The sequence below is a fragment of the Lonchura striata genome, chromosome 15 (genome assembly GCF_050655825.1).
Source record: "Lonchura striata isolate lonStrDom1 chromosome 15, ASM5065582v1, whole genome shotgun sequence".
Lineage (NCBI taxonomy): Eukaryota > Metazoa > Chordata > Aves > Passeriformes > Estrildidae > Lonchura > Lonchura striata.
The window spans coordinates 14960534-14981080 of record NC_140717.1 but is presented as its reverse complement, the minus strand read 5'-3'; the positions used below and the strand labels follow the sequence as shown (position 1 = coordinate 14981080).

Genomic DNA, 20547 nt, shown 5'->3' with positions numbered 1-20547 from the left:
GTAAGTACCCCTCACTTCCCTCCCCCGGCTGGCAGGGTGGCTTTTGTTTTGGTGCCGTTTTGTGTGGAGAACTAAAGTAGGCCACAGCAGAAAGAAGTTGCTTTGAAAAGCTGGGACTTGGCCCGGCGACACAGAAGCTGCTCCGTGCTGGGGGCTGAGCACACACTGCTGCGGGTGCCCGGCCGGTGGAGGTGAAGTGCGAGGTTTTGTGAGCCCCTGCTGCTTTCTGAGGTGATTTTATCCCTCCTGCCCTCCTTGACGGGGAGCGTGTAATTTTAGGGGGAGGGTTAGCAACAAGGGAAAAGGAGAGAAAAAGTTTGGAAAATGTTTTTTTCCGGGACGCTTCGGTCTGCGTCGGCTGGAGAGGGGATTTGTCAGCGGGATCAAAGCAGTTTTGCTGATGTTTCGTGTTTTTGAGAGGTGAATTGCAAAGTTTAGGCTGTAATTAATGTTTATTTATCTCGAGAGCAGTCAGCAGGTGATGCTGTAATTTGGGTTTGCCTGAAAAGCAGTGCTCGGTGTGTTTTGACTTGGGTCAGGCCACTGGGAGTTTGCAGCTGCTGTTCTGGGGCTGGCTGTTGCATCCAGGGAGGTACTGCTGGAGAACTCTCCTGCAGAACTTGGAGAATAAATGGGTGGTTTTGCTGGTTCTGAGGGTCGTGGTCCTGTAATCCTGGGGAAGACACTTCTGGTGGGGTGGGGAGTTCCAGGAGAGATGGCGAGATGAGGCTTTAGCTGGGCTGGGAAGTGGCAGCAGGGAGAGGGATGCTGCGGGTGGGACAGGAGGGCTGTGCTGGGACAGTCAGAGCTCTGCTGCTCCTCATTGTGCTCATTGCTCCTTCACTAAATGAGAATCTTGCAACTGTGACTTTCTAAATCTATTTAACATTGGGTGTAAAGCTCCAAAGAGCGACTGAAGCCCGTTTTTGGAGGGGATGAAGAACGCTTTGATATGCTGCAAACTTGCTGTAGAGGTCACAAAGCTGTACAGGAGCTGCAGTGTGCTGTGATTTTCTTGGTTTTTGTTTGTTTTGTTTTCTTTCATTGCACAGCATCCTAGTAAGGAGTTGCCTCCTCAATCCATGCTAATCTGCCTTCCTGCCACTGTTGTATGGTGTGTACAGATGAAATATCCCTACTGCTGTGCCAGAGTGGACTCTGGTGTTGTCCAGCACTTGTGACTCAGAGATCCTGCACTCCCTGGGGACAGCTGCAGTCCCATATAACATATTTGGGCTCTGTCTTGGAACACAGGGGTGCCTCAGTGGAATTGATGTACACAACAGCTTGTTGCATGTACACTGCAGAAATAAACTGCTTTTTCAACAGTTTCCCACAGTTATGGGCAAAAACTTGGGAGAGTGGTGACACACTTTCCCTGGGGAAATGTCCCTTGAAACAGCAGGTTTGCCTGCTGTTATCAGAGATGCATGGGTGTGTTACACAAAATAATTCAATCATTTAATGATCCATAATACTGCTCTAACTCCTACCACAGATGCTGTTGGATTCAGTGCAAGTTGGATTTGTTACTGCAGGGGTTTTTGGGGTTTTTTTTCCTTTCTCTGGGATTCATGCCAAGATGAACTGTATGTTCTGTTCGTAAGAGCTATGAGTAATGTATGTGTGAATCTATAACATAAGTAATACGAGTATTATAAAATGTGTGAGTGTGCAGGATCTGTGTGTCCTGTGCCTGCAGAGCACCGCACAAACGCTCCGTGTGCGTTCTGAAATGGGCTGTGATACATGTCTGGGCAAAATTAATGACATGCCTTGGAGTTCCTGCTCGCTGCAGAGCCCTGTCTGATGGCCTCATCACAGAGAGCTGAGCTGAAATCCCAGTCGCAGCTACAGTTTGGCTGCTTAATTGCCCTTTTGGAGGAGTTACAAATTAGGGAGAGCTGGAAGTCCCTCCCTGTGCCTCAACAGAAGGCAGCTTTAACGGAGAGGGGAGGGATGCTTGCCCCACAGCCTGATGTGCTCTGTGGGGTTGGTGGATCAGTCTGGGAGTGCCTGGGGGTTTGTTCCTTGGAGCAGGGGGTACAGGGAGTGCTGGGGGTCCCGCTCTGCATCACCCCAGGTGGGTGCTGCTCCAGGAGCTGCTGTATGAGTGATGCGCTCCAAGGCAGGCCTGCTGCTTTTAGTAGGATTTTTTTTTTTTTTTTCAGATGAATAAAATGGGCTTTTGCTCATAAATTATTTTTCTTATGTGAAAAATGAGAAGGTGGCAAGTAGCCAATTTCCCCGCCTCCCTCTTCCCAGCTCCGATGAGGTCATTGCCTCTTAAAGTTTATACCACGCACTGTGAGACATGGCTGGAGGAGCAAGGAGGCAGCAAATGACTCTGTCGGAGCGGGTGGCAGTGATGACCGCCCGTCCCTGAAGTGTTAGCCAGCCGTAAGTGACACCTGGGCAGGCAGAGTGGGGAGGGGGCCTGGTGCAGGTCGCTGGGAAAACCGTACAGGATCAGATCCGTGTGCGAGGGGAGCGCCCTGGCCACTTCCCGGTCCCTGCTGTGCTCCAGCTGCGAGGCACAGCGGGATCTGGGGTGCTTTGGATGCAGCTCCATGGGGTGGTCGTGCTCTTCGCTGGGCTGAAGGAGACTGGGCATGTCCTTTGGTGAAATGGGATCAGCAGCAGTCCTGGCATTCCTTGCCTGAGCTTGCTCTTGTGTCCATTTACTTTTCCTTGGGATTTTCCTCAGCGCTGTTTTTGCAATGGGGTTGCGAAAGTTCGTGACCCAATGAAGGATCTCTCCAAGACCTTTGTGTCCCTGGCTGAGTGGCTGCCTGGAGAAGCTGTTTTTCTTTTCCCTTGAACTCCATGCTGAGCTGTGTGTGGATTCCTGAGCTATTGTTTTCTTCTTGTCTGTGCCCCCCGCCATCCCATGGTGGAAGTGATACGGAAACAGGACTGCCCAGAGCAGGAGGGGGTTCCTGGGGCTTTCCTACACACTGAGCCCAGGACGGTGGATTTGGAGATCTGTGCCCTCCTCCCACAGCCTCCATTGGGGTACTTGGGGGAAGTGGTTTGCATTATCTGTGGTCCTCAGGTGCAGCATTGGCCCGAAACCACTATTTCATAGGTGCCATAATTGATTATTGAAATGTCAGAGCATATTTACTGCCTGGGGCCTTTGTTGTGGCTCTCATTTTGGCTGGAGTTGGCTGTACGTTCTGGGGTGCTCAAGGAGAGGACTCTTGATGTGTCTCTCACTGTTTCACAGCCCTGTCATTGCTCTGTGGAGGTGTGATGGGCTGAAGAAGTACAGGTGGAAGTTAGGCAGTGAGGGGTCCTACATGTCACTGTGCTTTTAGGCACAAACTTAATAAAACCCAATCTATATGAAAATTGCTCTTCCATTGCAGCTTTGCTGCTCCCTGGAGATCACTGAAGCGTCCTGTTACTTCCAGCTGCTCTTGTGCTGCTGTACCCCAGCCATATCTTCTGTTCTCAAATTCTTTGTCTTTTTGCTTCTCCTTAGCAGCCTCATGGATTTTTTTTTCCTCTGTCGACACAATACAATCACTCCTTGTTAGCCTATCTTGCTCTTTCCCCTTTCAAGGAAGGGAAGGAGCAGGGGAACCAGATCTGATAATTCCAGTGAGTAGAACTGTTCCCCTGAGCCCTTTATAAAGAAATAAAAAGGCTCTCCTTCTCTCTGCTTCTCTTTGAGTACAAGCACTTTACCCTCTTGGATTCCCTGCAGGCTCCTCATACTGCTAAAATTGAAACATCAAGATGTCTGAGGCAGCAGGAATTACCATCAGTGTTTTGACACCTGGAGGTACAATTTCTATTAGCTTTTATATAAAAACAACACCAGTTTTGCCAACAGAGTTCTTGTTAAATAATGCATGAAGACCCCACTCCTGACAGTAGGTATTTTTCTTTCACTTCCCTGGACTCTTGGATTATGGCTTAATTTTTGTGGCCATTGGGGAAAACGATATGCACTCTCACACTTGGAAATATATATGTGGACACACACGTGCTTAACTCCCAGGCAGAGAGTCAATTACCCCATTTGCTAATTAATGTGGGGAGAGAGGGGAAAGCAATTTGAGGTTGCTCTGTTGAGCAGGCTTGGATTGTTGTTTTATTTTTTGGGAGCAGCAGAACACAGTCCTCCTGAGAGCTAAGCCTGTTTCTGTGTGATCTGAGAGGCTGTGCCTGCTCCCAGGCAGGGATGAGCCACAAGGGTCATCAGGAACAGAAATGGGAAACTTGTGGTTTTGCCTGGATGATGCTTGGCATGGAGCATATGCTATGTGCTCACTTTTGGGGGAAATGAAGTGCAACAGAAGGGCACAGCATGTGGATGTGACTACTAATAGTGAGAATCAAAGTACAGTTTTGACATTTCTAACCTAATAAGTGGTGCTGCGTGTGAGAGCCTGCTTATTTTCCTTTTTCACCATGAGATGCTTTGACAGAGGAGTAAAGTCCCATTTTGACATTTCTGTCATTTTAACTAAAGAGAGAGATTACAGTAAATTGGATTAAGTGAAAATCTTCTTCAGATGTTTGTGGTTTGGGCTGATTTATGGATAGATGTCATTTGAACGTCATTCTGCATTTTTTAAGCATCTGCTTGATGGTTGCTTTAATGCTGTTTCTGCAAATAGTCCACGCAGAGGAGGGAAGGCTGAGCAAGCAGCAGCACCCCGTGACAGAGCTAATGCTGGTGTGTGGCATGGGGACAGCAGAACAGTGTCCTTCTCACGCTCCTGGACTCACAGTGCCAGATTCTGTAATGGTTGCTTGCTTCTCATTTGAGTTCCTGTTATTAAACTTTGTTATCTTCTGCTAGAAGTCATTTAAATAAGCTTTAAAAAGTATTTTTCCCACCCTGGAGAGAGATGGTTCAGCACACACATTCCTTGGCAAATCTGGGGTTGCCTGTTGCCCCGCGACCGGCGGTGACGTTCTTCTGGTTACGCTCATGCAGAGCCTTCACTCGCCATGCCTGTGACTTTTCCAGAAACCAAAATACTCTCCCAAACGTGTGCTGCCTCGCTGACATGAGCAACAGCATGTGAAAATACTTTGTCCATGCACAGATATTTCCAAAAGATAGTGTTGAAAGTTCTTCCGTTAAACTTACAACCTGAGACTTCTGGAATTTATACGTCCTTCGTGGCTTCCTCCACGTCAGCTATTTAGAAGCTGCTGGTGCCATTTGGAAAGCTGCATAATCTCTTGTGGGTGATGATGTAATCAGCACTGTAATCAAATCTGCCAATGATGTCATTGCTGGAGTAGTCCAGTGTTCCATGGTGCAGTGTTTAGTGGGATGAGATTGAAGTGTCAGTGCAGTTGGTGATGGAAAGTGGGATGTACCCACCCTGGGAGGTGTGGGGCAGTTGGTTCCCTCCCAGGTGGGCCCCACTGGTTTCATTTGCAGGGTCTCAGCAGTGCTGAGCTTGAGCTGTTGGTGACACCAGGGCCATGGTGTTTTCTGCCTCTTTGTCCACCTCAATTCTTTGCAGCATCCTTGCAGTTAAAACACAAGATTTTGCGTTTTTTCCGTGTGACCATTTTGTGCCTTGCTAGTGACTCAAAAGGGCAATTCTTTAAACATTTTCTATGTTATTTTTCATTATACGATTATTGGCAGAAGATCACACTAGTGAGGGAAGATAAATTTGTAATCCTGCTTAATGGCTGATCTTACCCAGCTGAGTAACTCTCATTGCATAAGGGACAGTGACCTGAAATCTTTTTAAACCATCGGGTAGGATGCCTTTCCCTTCTCTGCTTAGCACACATGGGTGTGATACAGACTTTTAAATGGTTTAAAGTTTAACTGTTTTACTTTGAAATATGAATACCTGCTGATAACTAACATTTGGGTTGGTGTGCCCAAGAGAACAGTGGTGCTGCAGGGTGTGAGTGACTTTAATGCATCACTCTACACGCTAAACTGCATCTCTTGCTCTTTGGGATTGCTCAACAGAATCTACAAAGGTTACCTAGCATGAATTACAGGAGGATCAAACAGAAGAGCTTGATCACAGCCCTCCTCAGGCAGGTTCCTCAGAGGGGCTGGGTGGGAGCTCTGAGGGATGCTCTGGCACTGGGGGAGAGCTCTGCTCCATCCCTCTCCATCCCACTGCTGCAGACCCACAGAGAGGGTGGGTGGGTTGTTGGCAGTGCTCTGCAAGAGCTGCTCCTTCATTTACCAAAGGAGATGTCCTGCTGACTGGCACTGGGGAAGGAAGAGGGATTTTTCTCTTGGATTTGGGTGAATCAGTGCTGTCTGTGATGGATTCTCACTGTGGCAGGCTCTAAATGGGAAATCCCAGGGGAAATTAGCCTGCAGCTTTTTGCCTTTATTAAATATTCTCCAGTGCCGTCCCAAAGGACTGCTTTTTAGTGCTCTGCAATGTTTCATCTGTATTTTTAACATCACCTACGTGAAATATGGCAATATATAGTCTATATTTACATTCAAGTTTATGCACAAATAGTTAAGAAATTACAGATAGCATGTTCTGTCCTTCAAGTCTGTAGCATGATGGTGTGGGAATCTCAGCTGGAAATATTGCAGATTATTACAAAGTCCAATAGCTTACTTAGAGTTAGGGCTTATAGTGATTGATTTAGCCATTTATTCAAACACCTGTTTAATGATTGATTAAGCCTTTATAAACTATTTGCAACTTTTAAAATGGGACCTGGTGTATTGTAGCTCCATTAGCATCTAGCTAATAAAATAGGCTGTGGACCTGTAACACCAATTTTGTTGACAGAAATGATATTTCATGTGTTGAAGTATTAAGTATGTTGTTACAGCGTGCTTGAGGCACAGAAGCACAATCTGCTACCTTGCTCTGTCCTTCCTGCACTTTCCACTGTGGCCCTGTCTGAGCTCCCTTACCTTAGGCTGAGGGAGCTCGAAGTTGTAAAGGGAACAGGGTGGATTGCTTGAAGCCATGGGATGCTAAACTGGGATTTCACTGAAGAGGCTGTGTTGGAGTGGGAGAGCAGGAAGGTTGCTCTGAAAGAGAAGAGGTACAGCCAAAGCTTTGCATCCTGCTCCATGTCCAGTGTGCTGTCTTCTGAGTTTGACTGGAATCTCGGGATGGGTGGGGTTTGAAAGGACCTTAAAGATCCTTTAGTTCCAGCCCCCCATACCTTCCACTAGATCAGACTGCTCAACCCCTCCATCCAACCTGTCCTTACCTTTATTTAACCAAATACCAGTACGTAGAGGTGAATTCTGTACACAAGATTATAGAAGGCAGGCTTTTTAAAATCTGACTTCTTTGTCTGTGTATAAAAGCATTTTTTTCCATGAACTGCTCAACTTTCCATTTGCTTGAGCTGTACAGAGCTGGCAGCTGGGATGAGCTGTGTAATGGGATATCTGAATTGCAGCAGGAAACCAGCTCCAGTTTAAGCAGACCTGATTTAAAAGCAGATTCACTCAAACCAGTTCAGACTCCTGCTCGGAGGAATTAAAAGTGCTTTATGTCCAATGGATGACTCTTCTGCTCGGGTCAGTAACTGCTGCTGAGGGACCCTTGAGTGGACAAGGAACAGAACCTCAAGTGCAGGGTGAGCAAGGTACATCCCTGGTGCTCTGCACTTCTCACGGGGCTGTGGGAAGAAGGTAAAATTTGGCAGGGGCTGACTTATTCCTCTGTCCCCACTGCTGCCTAGTAGGTGACTTTCTGCTCACGTGGTTAAATGATCTTGGTGACTGGTGTATGTTTGGATGGTAATGCTGTCCTTTTCCTTGGCAGTCTGAGCTTGTAAGACTTGGAAATATTTAGGCAAGGCTGATGATGTAAATGAGCACATGGGGACGTGGGAATGGTCCTGCCCTGTGGGTGGCTGATGTAAAAACAAAACTGGGAAGCCTTTTCCAGGCTTGGGCTGGGGAGCAGGGGAGTGGTTTTGGTGAAGGCTGCAATTAATATTTCTCTTTCCATGTTGTTAAACAGTTTAGAATTCGTTTCTTTACCTCTAGCATCTGTCTGCAAGATTTGTGTGTTTGTTTCTGGAGTTTTCTTACTCCTTGGCAATCAGGCACGCTGTAGGAAATGGAGGGAGAAGGGGTTGGCTCCAGTGGCCTGAGCCCATTGTTCAGTTCCTAGCCAGCTGTGCTGCAGCTGTTTGCAGTGCAGAGACCACAGTGACTGGAGCAGAGGGGGTTTCCCAGAGCTCACCCCTAGGCTGGGCAGGAGGTGACAGAGGAGGGTGCCCTGTGTGCCTGTGCCCCCTCCAAGGGAATGTGTGGGGGTGTTGTGTACAGTGCCAGGTGCTTTTCTGGGACATTGGGATAGGATGAAAAAAATGAAGGTTTATTTACCCTACATAACTGCTCTAATATTTTCTTTCCTTGATTTTTCTCTCTCTGTGAAGTTTATAACTTTAACCCAAGGATAACAAATAAACTGTGGGGGACACTAATGAATTGCGAGAGGGGAAAACGGCAAATTCCCCTTTGGGTAAGAGTTTACTGTTCAAGCTTTGACCTTGTTAAAACTTGTTAACTCAATAAAAGTTTGAGTATTTAAAGACAAGCAACTTCTTCCTGCCTTGAGGGGCATAATTAAGTCATTCCACACCCCTTAAACCAGAGCTGTGGGAGGAGGACTGAGGAGCTCCCTGTCCTGCCTGCCTAAGTCAGTCAAGAACCTTCCACTGGAACATCTCTGTCCTGCAAGGCAGCACCCCTGAGCTCTGTGGAGCTTCTGCTGGGAGAGTCTGGCAGTGGTTGTGTGGGAAAGCTGCTATTTCCCAACTTCTGGGAGGATGGCATTGCTCCTTTTGAAGGGCAGGCAGTTCTTCCATTGGTTGAAATTGTGGTCAAGTGTTTTGTATTAAAGCAGGCTGAATTTCCTGGGTAAAGCATGCAACAGAGCTTCACGATGTGTGTGTGCTGTGTTCATAAAAATTCCTGTACGACTTAAAAGCTGGAGAGTTATCCCAATTAGAGAAACTTGCTGTTTTTCCAGTTTGAAGTGGCATGTCTGTGCCTACCGAGCTGTAATCAGTACCCAGTGGTGTGAATTCTTCTGGAATTACAGCTCCAAAGATGGACAAATAAGGACTTTCCCATGGCAGAGAGCCCCAGGAGCACACACACACTGCCCAGCCATGCAGAGGAGTAACTCCCAATGTGCCTGCTTTACACCTGGAATGCTGTGATCACCTCTTGGCTACTTAAAAAGCATTTGGCTTGATTATTTTCTTTTTTTTGGTTGGATGTGTGTTCCCTGGGTGGGCTCGGGGGCTTTGCAGGAGCAGTGGGAAGGGCTGTGTGCTGTGATACAGAGCCCTCACAGGCACCACAGCTATTTTCAGTGGAATCCATCACATTGGGTACTCCCAGTAAAGCAGCAGGGCTGTTAAAGGCAGTTGTCTCATGAGCAGCTCAACTGCCCTAGCAGAAGTCATGGAGATTTGGGGACAATAATTGTCTTAGTTATCCCTGTGTAAAGCTGCCCTGCTTCAACTTGATACCACAGGAAACTTATTGCCTCAGCAGAGACAATTTTGGATGTCATGTCTTTTCTTGCTGTGCATGATGAGCGTTCATCTTAGTTTAAATCTGAGGCCTTCATTAAGGTTATTAGCTCAATGCATGAAAGTACTGGGAAGCATCCTTAAGTACATCCCAGATGGACTCTGGGAAGATTATTATGCCATAATTTGTTTCTATAGCTCCACAAAAGGAGTATTTGACCTTGAGACTATGGCTCTCCTATTTCCTCTGCTGACATTCCCAGTGCTCTTTTCCAGACCAGCTTGGTGTGAGTTCAATGACTCGGAGACAGAGCTGCTGTTTGCCCAGGAGCTCTGCTGCCCAGATGAGGAGGATTGCTTCGTGTCACACGCTTCCCTCGTGGTTTTCTTTGTTTCTGTTGCGTGGCTGAAAGGTTTGAAACCTTTCAAACCTTTGAAACCTTGGCCCCAGGACAGGTGGAGGGGGACAGGAGGTGCCTGTTTGTGCCTGTACAGTGGCAACAGCAAATTGGGCCAGTGGCTCATTTTAGGAATAGCTTGGCATTGGGAGCTCAGGGGGTTTTTGGAGTAGTTATTAATTATTATTACTAAATAGCTTTGAGTTCAGCGATTGCTAAACAGGATGGACTGATAGCCCAGGGACTGGGCATTTTACCAGCCAACAAGGCAAAAGTCTCCCCTCCCTCCCATGTGACAGGGCAGGGAGAGCAGACGTCTTCTGACCCCAGCACTCATTGCTTCTCCCTGGAGGAGCAGACCCTGCGAGATATCTCATCTGTGTAGCATGAATTACAGTCACCTTTCAAGGACTCCTGCAAGCTAGTCCTCAGGCTCCCAGAAACCTGTAAATGACAGGCTGAAAACCATTGCCCCAAGGCCAGGAGAGGCAAATGACAAAGGGTCTGAGCAGGCTGCAGTTGGAGAAGTGTCCTGGTGGACAAGGCAGGACTCCTGGTCTGCTGGGGAGTGACTGACAGCTTTGGACAGCTCGTTGTCAGCAGGACTGAGCTTGGCAGGGTAGCACTGAAATCCCGTTTGCCCACTTGCATGAGTTCAGTTATTAAACACATCAGGAATCCCCAGCTGTTCTGTAAGCCCGTCTCTAGAAACATAACCCAAAGCCTGGCTCCTGCAGAGTGCTGTTTGCCTTGCAGTGAAGCTGGAGGGAGCTGGAGCTGTGCAAGCCTTTCCTTCTTTTCAGGGAGGAAAGGCTTGCACAGCTGAATCCACTCCTCTGTGGATTCAGAACAGGTTTGCTGCAGTCCAGGCCTCTTGCTGTGGTTTATGTGCAGGGTCTCTGACGAGGGGATGGAGGAGGAGGTGAAGGTGATGTTCTCCTGCTCCCCTTCCCTCACTGCAAATTACCCTCATTGTATGCAAACATTGGAATTTTTTGGTGCCTCTAGAGAGACTTTGACTTTCTGTCTAGAAGCTATTAATTACCTAGACAAGAAAAGCAGAATATAGCCAATTAATGGCTGCTACTGCTTGGACCTGTCTGTCTGACTGTGAACTAATGAGCAGCTCCTTTCTCTGGGCCACCAGTGAGCCAGAACTTCTCATCAGTGTTCCTGGGGAGAAAGGAAAGCAGCAGCAATATGCAGCAACAAATAGCTGGAATTCAGTTATTAACCTGGGCTGAAAATTGACTCTATCTGCTAGTAATTACCTGGAGGATGTTAGGAGGAAGGCCCAGAGGAGGGTTCAGAGCTGGTATTTGACAGACCATCACAAGTGGCTGAGGTAGCATTACCTCAGTTCCCACCTGGAGTGTGGGGTGCGGGGCTGTGCCGGGTGTGTGGAACAACTGCAGTGAAATGGGTTAGTTTGAAATAGCTCTGCTCCCAAAAGACCCCTTCCGTTAGTGATATTTTATGGCACAGTTGCATAGCATCTCATATATTTTTGAGTACCTTGGTTTACAGGTCATTTAATTTATTTGCAGGCTTCGTTTCGGTTCCCTAGGGTAATTCTGTTCCTTTGCACGTGTCTTCCTAGGGAGGCATTAAATTGTGTAGTTTGTCATAATAGTTCAGCTTTTATGCTGGCAGTTGGTGCTCTTCAAAGATCCTCGTGTGAAGTTTAGACTCCTGAATCATTAGAGGATCATGAAAGAAAAGGAATAATTTAGAAGGCAAAGATGTTTTGTCGCCTTTGAAAACTGGGAACGTGCGAAAGGAGAAAATGTTTAGTGGTACAATCTCCCTCAAAGAACTTATCTTAGGAAATCCAGAAAATGAATTTCCCTTCTTTATTCAGGATGTAAATAACTGAAAATGTCACTCCTGAGCTGAGTAATTTGTTCAACAAAAGGATCTGGAGGAGATGACTCCCCTCTCTTTCATGAACGTGCGCAAGACATCAGAGGACCTGTCTCTTTAGCAACGTGAACTGAAGGGCTTGAAAATCAAATGAGCAGCGTGTTCTGTGCAAAATATATAAATAAATCTCGCAGGTGCTTTGTAATCTGCCTTGCATTTTAAAAGCCTTGCTTGTCTGGGTAGCCTGGGCTTTAGGTGAGCTCCTGGGAGCAGCGAGTGGACGCAGTGCTGATGTGTTGTTACAGCCCTGGTTGTTAATGTGCTGTTTAATGCACTTGGGAGCGTGGCTGAAATTCCCATATGCTTACAGTATCATTGTCAGCAAGGAATTGCGTGGGGTTTTTTGATTTAAACTTGCTGCTGTGTGTTTATTCAACTGAGATTAGAGCTGCATAACAGTTCCAGCATTTAAGTCCGTGTTTAATGTAAGAGGGGGGTAGCTGAAGTGGGGAAGATGGTGTACAGAGTGAGCAGGGAAGAGAGAGAAATGGGGTCTGGAAGTGGGGAGAGAAGGAGCTTTGCTCTGGAACAGACTGTCTGCTCTTGCACCATGCTTAAACTTGCCTGGATCCCATCCCAGGTGGATGTGGCAGCACAGGGTGAATATTGCAGCATGCCAGGCTGCCAGACAGGGGGTTGGGCAGAAGAGGAGAGGAGGGTTTGGTTCCTTTGCACAACTCATCTTGCCCCAGCCGATGTGCTTTTTAGTTTCAACTCCTGCATTTCTGTATCTGGAACTCTGGGATGGGCTTCCACCACAAAATGGGGTGTTTTCAGCTGTTTTTCCATCCCTGGGGTTTTACCAGTCTGTTCTGTTAGTCTGCTCTTGCTGTCCTGCACTGGTTTTCTTATCTGTCTCCTTTTTGGAATCTGATTGTCACTCCTTTCCTTTCCTTCTCCAGTCCCCTGCCCTGTTTCCCTTTGCAGTCCCAGTGCCCGGGTGGTTTCATGTTTGGTTTTTTTTTAATTTCCTCTCCAGGCGTTTCCATTTGTCTTTGCAGATCATCTTCAACAAAGGCCTTGCATGGTCTAATTTGTTTTCTATTTCCAGCCCAGACTTAAAATAACTCCTTTGTTTCATGAATGGCCTGTGCATGGATCCAAATCCCACCTCCCCCCACCCCTTTTTTTTTTTTTAAACTATTTTTTTTGTGTGTGTGTGTGTTTCTGTTTCACTGTTCCTTGTCACTATCTTTAATTATTTGAAGTGTCCCTTTTTGGGCATGTGGGCTGTGTGTGGCCATGTGCGTGCTGGCTGTCCCCACTTCCCTCGGGGCAGCTTGGGAATGGGTTTGCAGGGCTGTGGGTGCCTTGGCACGGGAGCAGCAATGCTGTTGCATAACAGGAGCAACAGCTCTGCCCCGGTGTCCCTGCTGACAGGCTCGCTGCTCAGAGAGCCACGCATTGTCTGCATGGTTTATCAGTCTCAATGGCAAAATCTGGAGGTGCTTATGTGTGGCAGGCACATTCTTCTCTCTCTCAGGATTTTTTCATAGAGGAGCACAGAGAGAAGAAAGAGAAAATTTCTATTTTTGCTCCTTGTTTTTCCCATGCGGAATGTGTTTGGAGAATTGTTTACCTGGGGTGATTGCTTGGTTGGATTCTGGTGAGGATTGTGATGGTCAATCCAACCCACCTGGGGCTGAGCTCTCAGAGAGGGGCAAGAGTTGAGAGCGAGTTAGATTTGGGAGTTAGAACAAGTAGGTTTGTAGTTTTAGTATCTCCTTTAAATAGTGTATTAATGTATTATAGTATAGTTATAATACAGAAATCATTCAGCCTTCTGAACTGGAGTCAGACATCAGCATTTCTTCCCACCAGCTTCACCTGCATTTACAATACTTACGTTCTTTAGCTTGATTCCAATGGGGGAATCCAGCAACGGGATTTGGGAGACTAAAGAAAAAGAAGCACTTTAGGGCTGGATTTGAAAAGCAGAGACTCAGACCGGCCATGTTGATGCTGACCTGAGGCTGGAGCCATGGCCAGGCTGGCACTTGCTGTGTGCCTTGTGCATTTTAATAAGACAATGTCCCTGCAGCTGGGGAGTGACGGCCGAGTGCTCCTGCAAAGAGAAATGGGTCAGTCTTGTTCTTCTAAGCACATACATGTCCCTCTGGGAACTGTCACAAGGTCACTTGCAGCCCCTCTGCTGAGGGCTGAGATGTATTTAAAGCCTGTGAAATCTCCTGCAAGTGCTCCCCTGGCGAGGAGGAGTGCTGGGGATGTCTGCAGGTGTCTCATCGGCTCTCGGGGAATCGAATTCTCCTGCTGTGGGTTGGGGTCTGAGCAAGGGCTGTCAGGGACAGGAATCACAGTGCACAGTCAGCATGTCCTTTCCAGAAACAGGCTGGGAGCAGCTGGCCTGGCAAACCTGCTTTTGGGAACGCTACTGGGAATGGGGCTGGCAAAACCCAACGCTCTGACCTTGCTCCGTGCCGCCGCGGTGCCAAGATCTGTACACAAATGCTGGCAAAGGTTATCTTGGGGCAGAGCTAAACATGGGTCCCATGCCCAAAATAGCTTGGAAAGATTGAAAAGGAGAAATGCAAGTGGCAAATCCTGCTTTGTGGCTTTGGCTAGTGATAGGAGCAGGGCAGAGAAGTCATGTTTCATCAGGGGCTGGAACCGGTTCTGTGTGGAGCCATGCCGTGGCTGGGAGAGCTGATGCAGCCTGATTGCAGCTATGAGACAGCAAACCAGCATGAGAGACTCCTGAGCTTCTGTCATCCCCTGCATGGCCTTAGGGACTGGTTGTACCTTCTTACAAAGGCAACACACTGCCCTGAGCAGCTCTGTGGTGGTGCTGCAAGGTCCCTTCTTCCCCCAGATCTGCTGCCATAATTGCTCGTGCATGCGCACTGTTGGTCAGGCAAGGAAGAAATCCAGTTCAGAAGTCATCTGGACTAAAGAGAAGAGGGAGGAGAGCTCTGCCAGCGGGTGAGCTGGGGAATGGGACAAGAGCTGGTTTGGGTACAGATGCTGGAGGAGCAGCTGAGGAACTGCAGGGTCTGACCATCATGTGCAGGGTGCTGCCAGTCTGGCTTGATTTCTGTACTCCTCCAAAGCAAGGAAAATGTTTTAGGATCGCATGCAGGTACAAGCCTTGATCCCTGGGGTTGAAATAACCTCTCCTTTATGCCACAGAGCTCAGGATGTGCCTGATCTTTCCTGTTGACCCCGTGCTGCAATGTTAATGTAAAACCTCTGTGCTCTGCTGTGATTGAACTGTGGGTTCCCGGGCTGCAGACATTGACATTGTTATCTTTGTTGTTCTGAATAGAGCCCTAAATTTGTGGCAGACAGCCTGCTTTCCTCTTGAAAGGACTTCATAGATACAGTACATACAAATATTTGTGTATAATGTCAACTGTCTTCCAAGAAAATTTCATGCACATATTGATTAGACAAATCCATTAACGTTATGTTGTGGTGCATTTCTTAGGAACAGCTCTCTACCCATTTTCATCACATCTAAATTATTTCTGCTTCCACTAGTCCTTTAAAGCAAGAGTGAGTAAATCTCTTAGCTGCTTTTCAGGTCTGGTTTTGATCTAGAGCTGCATGTCAGTGGGGCACAGGCTGACAAACAATGCACTCTGCTGTGCCACACTCAACTGGGTGCTGGGATTTTTTAGGCATCGTGGTTGGTTGGACTCTTGGAGGTGGATGTTACAGCTTGGTATTAATTAAGTATCATTGCATAGGTCTCCCATAACTTTTATTTGAAATACACGAGTTGACTGGAAGATATATACCTTTTATTTCTTGTTTATATATGCCTTCTATTTCATGTTTGAAGAGGAAAATTGTCATGTATTTAGCATTTGATTAAAGATGACTTTGTTGTTTTTTCCAAAAACTGCATCATTTAATGTAATTAAATATGTGCTTTGTTGTCAATACTCTTCATTTAAATGCACTGGTGAGTGCCAACAGCATTTCTCTTATTTGCCATGTCTGCATGGTGTGGTGGTACTAATTTTTGCCTTTTAATAAAGGGTATGGCAGGCATTTTGTGGGCTGCCTCTCAACGTCTTCTGTAGATCATCCATGGTCCGTAGACCACAAGTTGAGTAACATTACTCTGGACTTAGGAAACAAAATATTCTGTTAATCTCATTTCAGCATATCCTTGCTTTAAAAAAAAAAAAGTGTGTTTTGAACTTGAGCCATGTGTTTTCATTGGGATCTATAAAACTCCTCTGAGAACAGATGAACTGGTATTTTCTGTGAGCTGGGAGTGCCTTGTTGTTCTCACCTTTCAGATAGATGAACTAAGGCATGGGGTAATTACAGCAACTGGCCCACATTTGTGTTGTACCAGTCAAGGCAGGGATTTCTCCTGGGAATCCTGCTCTCCCTGAGGAGCCCAGAAAAAATCAGGAAGGTTGTCTCTAACTTTGAAGAGCAACAAGTGTGTTGAATGATGTTAATTACATTTTTTTTTTCTTTGCAGCTGGATTTAATTGCAAACCCCTTATTTTAGACCTGCAGGGTCCTGCCTGTATCAGTGTAGGCTTTGCTGTGGTAGGGAGCTGCACTGAAGGTCCAGGATGGAGCTGTACAGCCCTGTGCCCAGGTGCTGTGGGCTGGGAACCCAGGGGTGGCTGCAGGGTGTCGTGGACTCCTCTGTGCCCCTCTTTTGGATGTGAATGTGCTTGGCCTGGTGCTGTGCACCCCGTTAGCACAGGTTGGTGGGCACTGGCTGGTGCTGGGGCACAGCTCCTTGGCATGTGGGCCAGCCTGCAGCGACTTGCTGTGGCTTGTAGTGTGCTTTTGTGGTGTGAGCTGGGAGAACAGGTGTTGGGGAAACAGCTTTAGATGGTAAATGGCACGTGAAGAGGAGAAACAGGAGAGCAGGGGGAGGATGGGGGAGTTCTGAAGGCTTTAGCAGTGGAGCAGAATCCTGTGAGTCTTCCAGCAGGTGAAGATAAACAGGTACAAGAGGTTCCATAGGCACTCATCTCCTCTGCAGGTACGTGTTGTAGCCCTGATTTTCTGGTTGCGGTGATAACCTCCAGCTTTCTCCTGTTCCTAATCAGAGACCATAAATCTCCTAGTACCTAGTGCTGTAATGGCTAATGCAGGTCTGTGGGTAAAACAGTCTCAGATGGAGACTCTAACTGGGGGGGGGGAAATACCTTTCCTGTGAGACAATGTCTGTTCTTCATCAAAATCGGTTGAGAAAGTAAGAACTAAACAGTTTGATTTTAAAGATTTAAAGAGCCTGGCTGCACTCTCTCTCTTACTTCCATTAATCTGCTCCTATTGTTTGTGTTCCCCTCTTAAAAATAATGAATAGAGTTTTGGAGGAGGAGGCACCCCAGTGTCTCTTGCTGGGAGTAGGTGTCCTGGTGGTGTCCCAGCTGCACCCAGAGAAGGGCACCAGTGCATGCCCTGCAAGATGTGCTCCCACTTCACTCCCCAGTGGGAACACCCATAGCCCTTTTCCCTGCTGGACCCTTCTCCCTGGAGCAGTGCTGGGCTTGGCATGTGGAGTGTAAAAATGGGACCTGAGGTATGATCTGATGCATCTGTGGAGCTGCCCCAGTGCTTTGGTGACCTTGTCTGGCTCCATCCCAGTCCTGCTGTGGTGGAAACATCCAGGACCTTGGCCTTGTGCTGGGGACTTGCTGGTGACCTGCTGGTTGCAGATGTGGGAATGCATGGGCAGTGCTTCTCTCCTGCCTGCAAGGACCATGTGATTTTTACTTTTGTCTTCCCAGGGCTTCTAACAAGAAGCCTTAATAGAGGCAGAGGTGGTTTGCTGCCCTTGTTAAGGGAAAATCCTTTTGTGCTGCTGCTAGCTTGTGATTACTGCAGGACACAGCTCACAGACATTGTGCCTTGGTGCAGGATGGTTTTGTTGCCCCCCTGTATTTTCATCCTGTCTGTATTCCCTTAGTAGACAGTTAACTTTTTTTAGCTGCACAGACCAAGGCAAAAAAATCTTTTAAACTGTTTTAGAGTGCGATACCATGTGGCTTTGCACCTGGTGCTGTGTTTTAAGCTGAACTGCTGATCTGAAGAGTTAAAGAAAAAAATCATCCTATTTCTTTTACTGTAGACAGCTGCCTCAGCATGGCCAGGTCTACCTGCTGTGCTTCTAGGAAGCCTTGGCTTGCTGAAAGCTGCCATGGACTCTGGGTTGGAGTGTGTGTGTGTGTGTACGTATATTTTTACATGTGCTAATTAACTTGTAGGTGGCCGTAAGCCAAGATGTCTTGAGTTTAAATCTGTTATTGGGAAAGTACCTTAAATTACTGCGGATCCCACTGAGCTTTCAGAGCCCTTGAGAGCACTGTGCACACGTCCTTGGCAGCTGCAGGGAGGTTTTGCCCCTCGAGCTGGGCTGCAGGAGAGCTGCAAGGGTGCTGGTGTCTCCTGGAGGGTGAGCACGGCAGGTTTTGAACTATGTGCTCCTGGCACAGCCTCCAGCTTAGGGTGGGAATGGGTGATGAAAATCCCATCCAGTCGGAAGCATGAGGGGAAGTGGGACAGTCATACTGGAAGTAGAAATAGGCCTGTTCTGGGTGCCTCTGAATTCCCCCGTGTGCACAGGGGCTTTCCTGCCCGGGCTGGATTGCCCTGAGCATGCCAAGCCCTTGCATGGGGAGGCTCTTCCATCTGGGATGAGGGTCAGGCTGCTTCCCTGGGCTGCAGGTAAGGAGCCCTGGGGCTCAGCAGGGATATCGGGGGGCAATCCCAGCTCTTGTGCAGGGAGTGAGCTGAAAGCAGGAGGGACCTGGTTGTCCCTTTGCACCCTGCCTGGAGAGCTAAACCTTGTCTTCTTCCATTTGTCACTTGGTAGAATACCTCATTCCAAGAGACTCACCTGACCCCCATCAGGAGCGTGGTGATGTCTTTGTGTGTCTGTCATCCTTAAGCTTCATGGGGATTTGCTGAGAGTGATTTCTGTAAGATTTGACCTCTGGGTGAGAGGGCCTCCCTGGGCTGCCTTCCACTGCCTTGGTGCCTGGCTGCCAGGGACCGTTGCTTGGTTTGCTTTATTTTTGGCTGCGAGGCTGCTGGCAAAGCAGTGAGGCAGCCCTGTGCCTGCCTGCAGCAGATAGCGAGGGGTTTATCAGCACGGGCTCATCTGTGGTCTCGCAGGAGGGAAAAGAAATAGAAAAAGAAAAGCTTCCTCTTTCTTTTTTATTTTTTTCCCCCCCAGCTTTCCCACCCCCTTTTTGGTTTTTGTGCATGCCAAGTGCTGTTTCAGTTGAAATTGCGTTGGCTGGGGCTGGCTGTGCTCCCCATGCACAGAGACCACGAGTGTGGGAGAGGCTCCTGGGAGCACTGGAAGTTTCCTTTGCTGTTCTGGTGTGCTGCTGGAAGAGTTTGATACTGCCAAAATCCAGCACAAATCCATACAAAACACACCTGCACTGGGGAGGAGGTGTGTGAGCGGGCACAACACTGGCTGGGATGGAGAATGGGTCCCAGGGAGCTGATCCCTGCTTGGGATCATTCCTGATAACATCCCCTGACCCTCGCAGGCAGCAGTGGCAATTTATGCTTTGTGTAACTAGCTGTTAATTTGAGAATAATAGTTAATGCACCTCACGCTGACAGCATTTAGACCTTTGTTACTTTTTCATTGTAATCCAGACAAAAACCTGGAGGCTTAAAACCATCACCAGGCAAACAGTGTGAAGTATCTATAAAAATCAGTAACTTGTAAATCTCCCCTTGGGGCCAAGAGGCACCTTCCCACTTTGTTGGTTTTCCTGATTTTGTTGCAGCTGCTAAAGGAATTGCAAGAGGTGGTTGAGGAGTTAAGCGTGGGTGACAGGGGTGTTTGTGAAAATACCCTCGGGGCTGTGGTGTGTTCTCTGGCACTCTGGCCCTGTCAGAAGGGCTGATCCAGGTGGCACTGAAGGTGTGTGAAATGCTTTAGTCTGGATTTTATTGCAGCTTCATGGGTGGACACAGCTGCAGGCGAGGTCAGTGCCTGGTGTCCCTCCTGCCATTAGATCAGGGCTTACATCAGAGGGCTGCAGAAGTGGCCACAGCTTGGAAAGAAGAGCACTGACGTGAGAGTGTGGATATTGAAAGGGATGGGCTGGGGAGGGACCTCGTGCCTTCTTGGACCTTGTGTTGAAATGCCAGAACACTAGACTGTGTTTTTAGAAACTGAGTCACCCTGCAAAAAAAGAGACTTTAGAGATCAAGAGGACCCAAAGAAATATCTGGCAGTTTGGCTTCCTGGTCCTGCTGGTGGTGGGTGAAGGCTTTCTGGGAAAATGGGGTGGGATAAATTTGGAAAAATCTTACATTTGGACTTCCTGTGATAGGAGTAATCTGCAGAAGAAACTTAGCAGTGGGGTTTGCCAGATGGAAAACGGGGCTGCTGGGGAATTGTGAGGGCAGCAAGGTTTTGGTGACAGCTCAAGGCCTGATGCTCGGTTGTGTCGCTGCGGTCGACTGAATTTTAACCTGCTGCTTTCCCTCTTCCTTGCAGCTATTGCGCGACGTGGAAAGCAGCCACACGATGAAGAGGAGCTCTCGGCTCTCCTAATCCTTCGCTGGTGATTCGGACGCAGCCGCCGCCGCTGCTCCTGCTCTTTGGCCATGTCTGGCTCCGCGCAGCCCGTGACGCAGAGCTGGCGCGCGGCCGAGCCGCGCTACCCCCCGCACGCCATGTCCTACCCGGTGCAGATTGCCCGACCACATGCGGTAAGGCCTTCCCTTCCCTTCCCTTCCCTTCCCTTCCCTTCCCTTCCCTTCCCTTCCCTTC

At 48.0% G+C, this 20547-nt stretch overlaps 1 protein-coding gene across 38 annotated transcripts in view; it reads left to right on the top strand.

Moving 5' to 3' along the window:
• Positions 1-20547, top strand: part of NCOR2 (nuclear receptor corepressor 2) — a 227989-nt gene that overhangs the window by 50484 nt on the left and 156958 nt on the right. For 32 of the 38 annotated variants that reach the window (XM_085593368.1, XM_085593374.1, XM_085593370.1 and 29 more), the window contains one exon: positions 20272-20486. In XM_085593368.1, coding sequence (XP_085449494.1) covers positions 20382-20486 — 105 coding nt within the window. In that variant the 5' untranslated portion in view covers positions 20272-20381. Of the gene's footprint in view, positions 1-16; positions 232-275; positions 2401-20271; positions 20487-20547 lie in introns of those variants that run through there. The other 6 variants (XM_085593372.1, XM_085593371.1, XM_085593364.1 and 3 more) reach the window with 3 other exon arrangements.